Consider the following 11,752-nt stretch of genomic DNA (forward strand, 5'->3'; position numbering starts at 1 on the left):
GGCACTGGTTTGGGGATCAGGTGGGTGGGGACTGTCACCTGAGGGCCTAGGTCTCCAGATTCTCCTTTCAGTCCAGGACTCCCAGGTTGTCCCTGTGAGAGAGAAGAGAGGGTGGCTGTGCTGAAGGACACACCCATCGGTGGCCTCAGAGCCCTTCCCCAAAGAAGCAAAAAACTTGCGACTTGGCCCTTTTCCAGAACTATCCATACCCCCACACACAAATAAAGAATCCCCTATCCCAGCACCCCACTCACTCACCAAGGGTCCAGGGCGGCCCGTGTATCCCATGGGACCAGGGGGTCCTCGGAGTGCCAGCTGGGGGAGCAGGGGAGACGGAAGAGCTAAGCAAGAGGCAGCCGGAGAATTCCGGACCCCAGGTCACTTCCCAAAGTCACCCTTGTACCCCTGATCTTCATTCCACTGCCCTGTATCTTCCCCAACCTCCCTCTCAACCCCAAACCAACCCAGATCTCCGCCTGCCCTACATTCACTCCAACCTATCCTTCCAACTCTTCCTAGAGTCTTCCCCTTCCCACCACACCCCTCCCCCCACCAAGATCCCCCAGCCTTCCTCACCCGTGCCTGCTGCAGAATTGCCTGGGCCTGGGCCTCCTGTGCCGCCACCACGGGGCCCTTGTCACCCCCACCACTGCCAAACCGGAACTGCGGGCCAAGGAGAGAAGGTCTAGGGTCTTCCAGGAAATCCACATGACCCTCCCAGCCAGAGGCATCATCCAGCATGTCTGCCCCATCCCCCAGGTTCCAGGACCCCACTTCCCCCCATGCCCCCCTCCAGTGTCTCCCATGGGTTCCAGGTAGTCACTTAGAGGTTTTCAGAAACTCAACTCCTGTCCTCCTCCTCCACTCTTGAGCCTCTTCCTCCCCAAAGACTCTCCTTTGGTTCTAGACCCCCTGAAATTTAGGATTTTCTGCCCAATTCTAGATGCTCCATGTTTGGCTCCAGGTCATCTAATGAGGCCCTAAACCCTCCACCCCTAAGATCAATCTCTTTGGGTGGATGGTCTTTAGAGGCTCCTCCTTGGCGTTCCTGCTCCTCTGGTTCTTGGTGACACAACACAATTCTCCCTCCCTCCCCCCTCAGCTCGTTCCAAAGACCAGAAGACAACTCACTGGGAGCATGAGGGATGTGCCGGGAGGGCCAGGGGCCCCATCTGATCCAGGGAGCCCTGCTCGGCCAGGGGGGCCCTAAAGTGGGGGAAGAATGAGAAGGATACGGCCACAGGGGGTTGTTAGGGTCCTGGCATCATTTTGAAACCCTCCTCAACAGAATAAATATAGACTTCCCTAAATCTCTCCCAAGCTCTCCCCACACCCCATGGAGAAAAATGACTGTGAGATACCACACTACTCCCCTCCCCAACCGGAGTCTACCTTCTTTTCTAATGAGAAATTACTGAGCATGGTACCCCTACTGGGTACCAGTGGCTCCCCTGCAGCCGTCCCCCCACCCCCACAGGATGTCCTCATACCCTCTCGCCTGGGTCTCCAACTGGACCTGGATTGCCTTGGATGCCAGGGGGACCAGGAAATCCCTGAAGAACACAAGAAGAGGGGGTAAGGTGTGGGCGTTCAGATAGAAGAGGGGTATGTGGCTAAGGGGTGGTCTCTACAGAAGAGATCTGAGGATCTGGGAAGCTTTGATTGGAAGGATGCTCTGAGTTCTAAGAAGGAGGCCTGGGCCTATGTGGGGAAGGCACAGGTGAGCACATAGGAAGCATCTCTGTGAAAAGAATGGAGGCTAGTGGGTCACAGCTAGAACTCACCGCAGGGCCTTCTGGACCAGGGGGCCCCTCCACTAGCATACCCTGTGGAGTCAAAGGTTAAAAGTCAGAGGCTATAGGGCTAGCACCCCCACCTCCTCCCCTTCATCCCACTGCCCTCAGCTCGGTGACCACGGTGACTTACAGGTTCCAGCACCGCAGGCTCCCCCTTCTCTCCTTTCAGCCCCCGGGGACCACGGGCAGCCTGAGAGAGACACATATGTAACCCCCAGGGGGGCCCGTAAGCATCCAAGACACCAGGACTGCCCCCATCCCGGTGGCAGTCTCAGGTCCTCTGGAGACCTCCTGACCCTATCCCCAAGTCCCCCCCTCCTCCTCTAAGACTCCCTCTTCACAGACCTCCCAGGTCTACCAAGGTAGACCTCAGGGCTCCCCTCCCCACAATTCCCAGCTCCACCTCAACAAACACAGTCTCCTCATCTCCCTGAGAACCTCTCTCAGGAAGGTCCCCAGACACTTCCTGGGATTCCAAACCCCCAACCTTCCCAAACCCTCTTCTGGAGGACTGCACCTTATTCCCCAAACTCCCTGAGAACCTTAAGAAACCATCGACTTCCTCACTTTTACCCCATCTCACCAAATAAGAACATCTCTAAGATTGTGGATAGATTTTTACTTGGGTTTAGGGGAAGATCACGCATCCATATGAGGATCTGATGTAATCTATGGAGTCTTTCTCCAGAAAAGAAAAAGTGTATGCCCTTACGCACAGAATTTTACTTAGAGTTTCAAGGAGTTCACAAGTTTAAAACTCCCTGGAGATTAGGCATTCATACTGTAAGTAGATCTGGAGAGCAGATATCTCAAGCTTAGACTGCATAACTGGACTTTGGAAAAATACAGCTCCTGGGCTCAGTTGCTCAAGCCCCGAGCCAAGCCCCTCAAGTCTTCCCAGTTCCTCTCCCAGCAAGGATGCTACACCCGTCCTCTGACCCTCATTTATACTTCAAGCCCACCCGTCGCCTCTCTTCCACACGTCCACTCAGATGCCCACTCCCAACTCTGGGGCCAGAACCAAGATAAGGACAAGGAGAATGGAGGATATTCACCACCACCCCCCAACTCTCCCAACAAAGATCTTCAAAATGCCCCCTTCTACCTCCATCCTGATCAAACAACAGTGATCAATTTCCAAACTCTCCCATATCCCAGATCAACCCTAAATTTCCAGAAAGCAGCATAAGGGAAAGGCAGCAGAGGGCCAAGGGTGGAATTATTAGAGCAGGGAGGGCGGGATGAGGCAGCGGGGTAGAGGCAAAAGATGAAGTGAGTAGACAGGAAATACCCCACTGACAGGGAGTGGTTGAAAACATGGGACACAATTAAGGGAGACAGAAAAAAGGGACAAACACTTGGAAGCAAGAATGATGCCAGGGCCAAGAAAAATTAAACATGGCCAAGACGGCTAGCAAATGAACCAGATAAACAGGAAGTGGTGGGACAGACAGGAAGCAGCCAAGGAAAGAGGATCCAGGAAGTGGACCTTCAATAACAACATGGCTACCACAACCAAGAGAGAAAAGAAACTCACAAAACAGACAGAAAGTAGCTCCGGGAAATGGATTATGACAATGAAAGGCAATTCTTCCAGCAAACACAAACATCAAGGCTAGTACACACAGGAAGTGGCTGTGATAAATATCTAGGCCCACATGGAAACTTTATGATTTGGATGACCTGAGACACATAGGAAGCGGCTTATTATCAAAGTATAAGAGAGCATGAAAAACTAGAGCCAAAACACAAAGAATAAGTCCCTTCCAGTTCAATCTGACACAGTCACCAGAACGGATGCCACGACTGGAGAAGACAGGAGGGGAGCCATTGTAGAGAAGGAGAGAAGACAGGAGGGGACAGACAGGAAGTGGCCTGTAGGTTAGAAAATGTGATAGAGGAAGTTAGATCATTTGGCAGCAACATGGACAAGAAATTGTTTCGACCAAGAAGAAATGATCGAGACAGAGTGAAAATGGACACAAGGTAGGGGCTTACTGACCAAAAGTTTTATAAAATCCAGCTTGATGGAGACAGGAAATGACCAAGAAAGACAGAAAGTGGCCATAGGATTGAAAAAACAAAACCCAACAGCAACAACCAATTGCCCTGGACAGAAGGATCCATAGAATAAGACTTTTGGCAAGGGAAGGCAGGAAGTAATGTTTTCAAGCAACAGATACATCTTATGTGAACAGAAAATGGAAAACCACTAATGGGAAGTAGCTCACAGACAAGAGACAACAATCAAAAACAACAGGAAGCGATTCTTGTAGCTCCCACTGGAAGTCAAGGATGGAAGAGGAGCTCCTTTCACTTACGGCTCCCAAGTGGGCTGTCTCCGCAGAGAGTGCAGGGCCAAGCTCCGTCTCCTCGCGAAAATCGTCCCCATAGCCATAGGTGTAATCGTAGGGCCCTGCTGTGGGGTCTGTGCCACCCTCCCCATATTCCTCTGTCAGGAACCTGTCAGCTGTGGAGGGGACCTGGAGATCTGTCTGCTCCTTCCCGGGGATGGGGAGGGAGAGGGGTAGATGGGGGCATTAGGGCCGAGAGGAGGTTCTCCCTGGACCCCAGGGTGTGACAACTTCCAGCCCAAAGGATTCTGAAGGGTAACAGGGACTGGAGTTTTCCTCCCAAGAAGAGCAAGGGGGGCCGTTGTAGAGAAGGGGGATGGCCATCAGAGCTCCCCAGTGTGGAGGGAGGTCCAGAAAATGGGCCCGGTTGGAAGAAATGATGGGTAACAAGAAGGGTGGCCAGAGGGCTGGACACAGAGTGGACAGTCCATGGACATAATAATCGATGAAAGAATCCAAGGAATGACCAAAGAAATGGATGGAAAGAGGGGCAGAAGAGGAAAAGTGACAGCATTGGACAGAAAATGGCTCCTGGGAACAGAAATATGACAGAAAGTAAAACCATTTGACACCAACAGGGAGAGGAAGTTACTCCAGAATCAAAGAATAATGGCAGGAGACATGGACACTGGAGAAAAATGAAGGTTCTGAAAGAGGAAAGCAGACCGATAGGTCCGGAGTGACCAGGAGACAGAAGGACACGAATGGAGATGACAAAGAGCCCTCCGGCCAGAGGAGGGGCTGGTTCATCAAGATGACATGGGGCAAGGAGAGTGGGTAACAGACGCCCACCGACCCAGCTAGGGCGAGGGTGGGGGATGGAGTTACCTCCTCAGTGGGTGGCAAGGGGTGTGACTCCAGGTTTCCTTCCTCTTCACCTGGGGTGGGGTCCTAACCCCAGGGGGAAGGTGTGGGGAGAGGAGCACAGGGCGGGAGGAAAGGAGAGAGGTTAGCGGAAAGGGAGGCCAAGCAGCAGTTCATCCCCCGGGGGGCAGTGTCTGTCTGTGCTGGGGGGTGGGGGCAATCTCAGATCTTGCAGCCCCTTAGGAGGGGGGGGAAGCTTTGGGGAGAGTGAATCTCCGAAGTCACAGAGGTTTGGGGGCAGAGATCTGGATGCCCCGGCTCTACCTGCCGGTAACCGCTGCCTCTGGTCCTGGGGGGGGCCCGGGCAGTGAGGGGAGCTGCCATCCGAGCTGGGCGCCGGGAGAGGGGAGGCTGGCCCCGAGCTGGGCCAGAACCTCCACTTCGAGAGGGGAACGCCTGCCCAGCCGCTGATCTCTTGGCAGGTGGGGTAGGCTTTCGGGGAGGGGTCCGACGCCCCCTGGGGGGAGGGGGAGCCCTGTGGTTGGGGCTTGGAGGCCACTGCAGCAGAGAGACACGGGAGGGGGCAGTGAGGAAACACCCACAGTCTAAATACAAGGTGGCTGTCCCCGCATGTGGGGAGGGGAGGAAGGTGTCATAGATGTTTGCAAGGGGTTGGGCGGGGGGGGGAACGGGAGAAGTCCCTCAAGTTTACCTGATAATCAGGGGTGGTCACCGTAGTCATCACGCCGTAATAGGGGGGCTCGTAGTCATAGTAGAGAGACTCAATGGACTGGGGTTAGGGAAGGGGCGGTGGGAATAGGTGGGAAGGGGGGGCAGGCAGGTGAGGAGGTGGCGTGGGAGTTGGGGATGAAAGGAGGGGTGGGAGTCAGGAGAGAGAAGGGGTGGTGGGAAAGGGGGGTGGGTCCCACACGTGGGACAGAAGCAGACGTGATTAAGAGATTGATCCTCCAGTCTTCAGGCCACTGACCCCTGTCACTGTCAAGACTCCACCCAATTCGTACCCTCCCGTCCCTTCCACCCCCCCAGTCCCTTATCCTGCACCTCCTCGTGCAGGGGGCCAGAGAGAGGGCCCCCGTATCCACACTTGCACAGACCTACTCTACCTCCTACTCCTTCCCCTTTTCCCCTCCTGGTCTTACCATTTCAACTTTCTCCCTGTTTCTGTCTCTCTCCTCCTCTGCTCTCCCATCCTCCGTCCCCAGCTCTCACCCCCACCCTCCATGGTCTCGCAATCTCTTAATTCGAGGAAGGGGGATGGAAAGCCCAAGGGCACAGTCCCAGGAAGACTAGCAGAGGAGGAGACACAAGGAGGGGACACGGCTCCCAGCCACGAATTCTTCATGACGACTTTTTATTTTTAAATGAAAATAAAAAGGTTGATGAATGAGGACTGGGGGTGGGGGGGTGTGATGGGAATAGAGGGTACAGCTGGGGAGGGGCACAAGGGAGGGGAGAACAGGAGCCCAAAATAGGATGGGGAGCTCTGGGACATTGGGGGAATTCCCCTGGGGAGATGTGAGGGTGTCTTCCCTCCCTGGGATGTGCTGCAGTTTGGGGTTCACCCAGCTCCCTCACCTGTCGCTGGGGTTCCTGGTTTTGTGACCTATGAAGTCTTGGTGGTTGCTGCTTCGGAGATCTCTGGGCTCTGTGAGACTGTTGTCTCTGAGGTCTCTCCCTCCAACCCCCCTCACACTCCAGCTCCTTCTGTTCACAGGATTCATAGGCAGCTTGCACCCCCGGGACGATGGCAAGCTCCTGAACATCACCCTACAAAGACAAGAGGAAGGGACACCAATGGAGGGAGGCAGAGTGGGCTTCCAAGAGACACAGGGTAGAGTCTGGGACACGGGGTCGGAGGCCAATCCGAGATAAGACTATATAATGGAGAAGGTCATTACCGGCCCTCCCATATGCACAGTGCTTTTCAGTTTTCAAAGGACCTTCTCATTCATAATCCCATTGAACCTTCACAACAACTGGACAGTTGGACAAGGATTGAAGTCAGTAGGACAAGGATCTTTATGCCTGTTTCCCAAGCACATTCCATTCGTAAAAGTTCAAAGAGACAATGACTGGCCCAAGGTCACTCGAAGTGGTAGAATCAGGACTAGAATTCAAGCCTTCCAACTGTAAGTTCAACTCTTGGCCTACACCCTGCCCATGTGGCCATGCATGAGCCTGTTCACAAGGGTTTCTGGAGGCAGTGGCCCAACCTTAGTTGCTTTGACCTTCCAATGACAGCGACGATGAGAAGTCTCAGGATCTCTGGAAATGGGGGGAAGACAGTTCTGATTTCCAGTGGCATTTATTTGTGCCCACATGTGGTGATAAGCACACCCTGCATTGTATTCTAGTTTGGGGATACTGTCTCATCTCCACGGTGGAACTGGTAGTTCCTTGGGATGATAGAGATCTGATATTATTCTTCTGTGTTCCCCCTTAGTGTTGGGCCAGCAGGTGTTCAGAAAATGTTGACTGGCTGGGTGGGTGAATGGACAGATGGATGGCTGGATGGATAGATGGGTGGGTGGGTGAATGAGGGCTCGAGCACTTGACTGAATGGGAGAGTTGATGGATGGTGAATGTATGTGTGGGTGGACTGGTGGGTAAATAAATGGGAGGTGCAGGGTAGATACAAACAGTATGTAGGTAGATGGATGGAAGTGAAGAAATGGTAGGGTGGAGAGTGCGGTGGGTAAATGAGTTGCTAGATGCGTGCATGTATCCTATGCATGGGTAGATGGGGTGGGTGAGTGGATGGATGAGTGAATAGGTGGATGGATGGGTTAAAGAGGATGGATGGACGGAAGGATAGCTGAATAGATGGGTGGTTTACAGGAGGGAGTGACTGAGCAGGGGAAGAATGAGCAGGTGGGAGAATCCAAGACTGAATGCTTGAGTGGGTGGGTGAGTGTGTGAATGGATGCGTCGGTGAATAGATGTGAAAAGATCTGCCGATGGATCGGTTGAAGGGATGGACGGACGGGTGGACTAATGAAAACCGAGCGACAGAACAAGTGACTGTGGACAATCCTGCCACATAAGTGGGCACCTAATTCTCCTACAGAAAAAAAAAATTAGCCCTGAAGACAGGAAATGGAAATATAAATTTATGAAAGGAAAAGTGAAGGGTAGGACATAGGAAGACAGAGTACTGAGGTCAGAAGGGGAGTGGATACAAGGCATAGGACCAGAAGTCACTCCTCTCTCTGGCTGCTCTGGTTACCTCAAAGACTTCTTCATCCAGGATCTGAGCACCAAAGATGATCACGCCTCGGGTGTCCAATACTGGATGAGCACTTCGGGGGAGGGGCCGGGTGACTCGCTTCTTGCAATCAATTATGAGGGTGACCGACTGGCCCTTCACAGCCACAGCCACACGGTGCCATCTGGTCATAGGGACAGGGAGGCGGGAGGTTCAAGCAACTGACCGAAGGGGGGAAAGTCAAGAGGGCTGAGCAGCCCTTGATGGAAGGGTTGACAAGTCAATGATAACAATAGTAGTAATCACAGTTAACTACCATGTACCGAGGGCTTACAATACACCAGGCACCATCCCATCACGTTCTCATTTGATTCTCACAATTCTATTATCCCTATTTTTCAGACATAGAAACCGAGGCTCAAAAAAGTCAAGGAACTTGCCCAAGGCACAAGCTAGTCCTACTTGCAAGGATTTAAACTCTAAAGCCCAAACTCTGGGCTAGAAGTGACCAGGCAGAAGTTTGGGCAGTGGGTAAGTGAGTGGTGGCCCACAGGGTCGGCAGGGTTTCCTAGATTAGGGCATGGGGGCTCTGCGGGCAGGGGCCAGAGGGGAGCTCCTGAAAGGGTAGGCCAGACAGGCCAGAGGAGCAAACTGACTTACTTGCCATCTGCTAGGCTGAGGCCTCGGAAGACGGGCTGAGCAGGAGGTTGAGGCCGTCCAGTCTGGTCCTCGTACAGGAAGCGGACAGGTTGGCCGAGCTCCAGGCCCAGTTGTCGGACGCCCTGGGCACTATAGACAGTCAGGAGGGGAGCCTGGAGGCCAGGGCGGGTCCGGACAGCAGTCAGTAGAGAGAAGTCTTTGGGAAAGCCTCCTGGTACCGGAGAGACATACACAGGTGGAGTGAGAGGCAAAGTGAGACATTAACCCCTTCCCTTCTCGTGTCTGATCCCAGACCCTGCCCTGTGACCTCGGCCAACTTTCCCTCCTCCAGCGTGTCACCCATACCTGGGAAGAGCTGGCGGGTGGGTGCACTGAGCTGGGCGGGTCGGGACACTCGGTAAGCCACATCAGCTGGACAAATGCCTCTCGCCCTCCGGACACCGTCAGGGAGGGAGGGGAACCTCAGGGCCCACAGCACGTCCACAGGGGCTGCACCTGGGAGAGTCCACGAGGGTCAGGGGAAGGGACACACTCTCAGGGGGGCCCACACAGGCGACATTTGGGGTCTAGAGCTCAGCTTCCTGGGGCTCAAACTCCTTGGAAGATAAAAGTCACCTCTCCCTTACTTGCTCCTGAACGGGGCCTGAATGGATGGAAAACGAAAGTCACCTGGAAAAGGGCAGCGCTGAGCCGGTATTCAGCTCCGTGCCCACCACTGTCCCCGCCTCCCAGCCTCTGTCTCTGTCACTCCCTCCCTACCTCCGTCTTTCAGCCTATGAATCTCTCTCTATTCTCTCTTAACCTCTCCGTCCCAACTGTGCCTTCCCTTTACTCTAGCTCTGTCACGCTTACTCTCTCTCTCTCTGTATCTGTGGGTCTTTCTCTCTCCCCTGCTCTTCTGTCTTCCTCCGTTTCCCTCACACTCTACCCAACTTTTCCTTTCTCCCTCTCTTCCTCCCTTTCCGTGTCTCTTGGTCTCTGGGTCTCTGGCCTCAGTCCCATGTCTCCAGCATAAACAACATCTGGGCAAACGATCATCCTGGGCACAGGAGGTGCAGGGGGGCCACGAGGGAGGGAACAAAGAGGCAGCTCTGTGGGGAGGGGACTGCAAGCTGCTGGGGTTCCCGTGTTTGGGGAGGTGGGGACACCTCTGACCACGCAGAGGAAGGAGATACAAGAAAGGGCCACCCCAGGAGCTGGTGCCCCTGGCTTGGGAGATGGGCTGGGGTGCAGGGGCGGGTGGGGAGGCTGAGGCTGCATCCCCCTAGAACTCGGCTTCTGAGGGTTCAAACTCCTGAGAAGACAGAGGTCGCCTCTTCCTCACTTGCTCCCCAATACACATACTTCTCACTCCATCAGCTCCATTGGAAAAATCCCGAAGAAAGTTCCAGCAAAACCCTCATAGAAGTGTGGGGCAGGGCAGGGGCCAGAGTGATCAGGAGAGCAGAGCTGGGTGGGGCGGGTGAGGTGGGGTGGGCAGGCAGAGAAAAGGCCCTTTGAGTCCAGGAGCCGGGAAACCACGGCCTTGCCCCCTCCCACCCCCCTGCCCTAGCCTGGCCCCCACGTGTGGCAGCTCCGCAAACACCAACACACAAGGGCCGCTTTGAGAGACGAAGGGTAAGTGAGACAGAGACACAGAGACTCACAGAGACCCCAGGCCAAGGAGACCTCAGAGGGCCCCGCCCTCCACCAAACCCCAGAAGAGCACAGTTCCATCCTATAGACAACCTACCCACAGGTCTGCCCACCCATCTTCCCGCTTCAGGCTACATACGTGCCCCACTGTCTCTGGCCTCAATCTGCCCCAGTCTCCCCACTGGTGGCCCCATCACCCCCACCACTCTACCTCTGGACCCCAAAACACCCCTTTCTTAACTCTGATGAATTCCACACTAACCTATTTCCCGCTAGAGTCCCACCTCTACCCACTCAACCCCCAAATAAGAGACAGTCATCTCAGGCATCCCCCTGCCTCCATGTTAAAGGTTCCCTTTTCTCCCTAAAAAAGACTCCTAGAGTCTACAGACATCCCACACTTCAATTTTCTGTCCCTGAGCCGCACGCTCCTCCTATCTTGAAAGTTCTTCCTTCTGTAATCTAATCTAATCCTTTATGCTGCTTTTCTGACCATCTTGTCTCCAAAGCAGAGAAGAAATGAATAGTCAAGTTATATGCAAATCAGCCTCCAGTGTTTCCACGGGGGGAGGGGGCTTGCTCCAGCCTGCCTAGTACCCAGGTACTCCCAGCCTCCTCCCCTCCAACATCAAACCCCCTTTCCTAGGAACCAGGACTTCTGGATCCTGGGAAAAAGAAGGAAAAGATTGGGATTGTGGATGCCAGGGTCCCAGGGGAGCCCGGCTGGCCAGAGGGGGAGGGGCGGGGCAGGAATGCAAAGAGTTGGCTCCTGCCTCAGACACCTGATCCTGGCCTGTCCAGCGGCCGTCCTGTTGGCAGCCAGCCCCAATGCTCCCCAGAGCCAGCCGCGTGGCAGCATCGAGGGCACGGGGAGGGGGAAGGGGATCCTGTCGGGGAAGCTGATGGGACAAATAGTCCAGGTATCCCTTCTTTCTCTACTTTCGAGGCTCTGCTCTGACCAAGGATGCTCCCCCCCTCACCCCAGAGATACAGACAGAAAGACAGAAGACAGACATGCGCCTCTCACTCATCAACACTGGCATCTAGCCCTGACTCCAGCACCAGCTGGACCACAGTGGCCCTGCTGGAGGACCCCACCATCCAGCCCCACTCACCGCCCTCAGGGGATGCTCCGCCATTCAGCCTTACCTGCCCTCCACCAGTCACTTCAAGGAGGGAAAGAGATCCCCACCCCGGCTCCAAGGATCCTAGGTGTCCTGCCCTCCAGTCTGGACCCCTGACCCCCCCAAATCCCATTCTTGGACCCAGAAGCTCCC

At 54.5% G+C, this 11,752-nt stretch overlaps 1 protein-coding gene across 1 annotated transcript in view; it reads right to left on the reverse strand.

Moving 5' to 3' along the window:
• Positions 1-11,752, reverse strand: part of COL11A2 (collagen type XI alpha 2 chain) — a 27,367-nt gene that overhangs the window by 15,359 nt on the left and 256 nt on the right. The window contains 14 exon segments of the mRNA XM_024765958.1: positions 39-92; positions 259-315; positions 577-663; positions 1,132-1,206; positions 1,491-1,553; positions 1,785-1,826; positions 1,927-1,986; positions 4,118-4,297; positions 4,979-5,041; positions 5,667-5,744; positions 6,551-6,742; positions 8,202-8,364; positions 8,841-9,051; positions 9,186-9,335. Of these exon segments, the coding sequence (XP_024621726.1) occupies positions 39-92; positions 259-315; positions 577-663; positions 1,132-1,206; positions 1,491-1,553; positions 1,785-1,826; positions 1,927-1,986; positions 4,118-4,297; positions 4,979-5,041; positions 5,667-5,744; positions 6,551-6,742; positions 8,202-8,364; positions 8,841-9,051; positions 9,186-9,335 (1,475 nt within the window).

This window comes from Neophocaena asiaeorientalis, unplaced genomic scaffold (genome assembly GCF_003031525.2).
Source record: "Neophocaena asiaeorientalis asiaeorientalis breed wild unplaced genomic scaffold, Neophocaena_asiaeorientalis_V1.1 scaffold46, whole genome shotgun sequence".
Taxonomy (NCBI): Eukaryota; Metazoa; Chordata; class Mammalia; order Artiodactyla; family Phocoenidae; genus Neophocaena; species Neophocaena asiaeorientalis.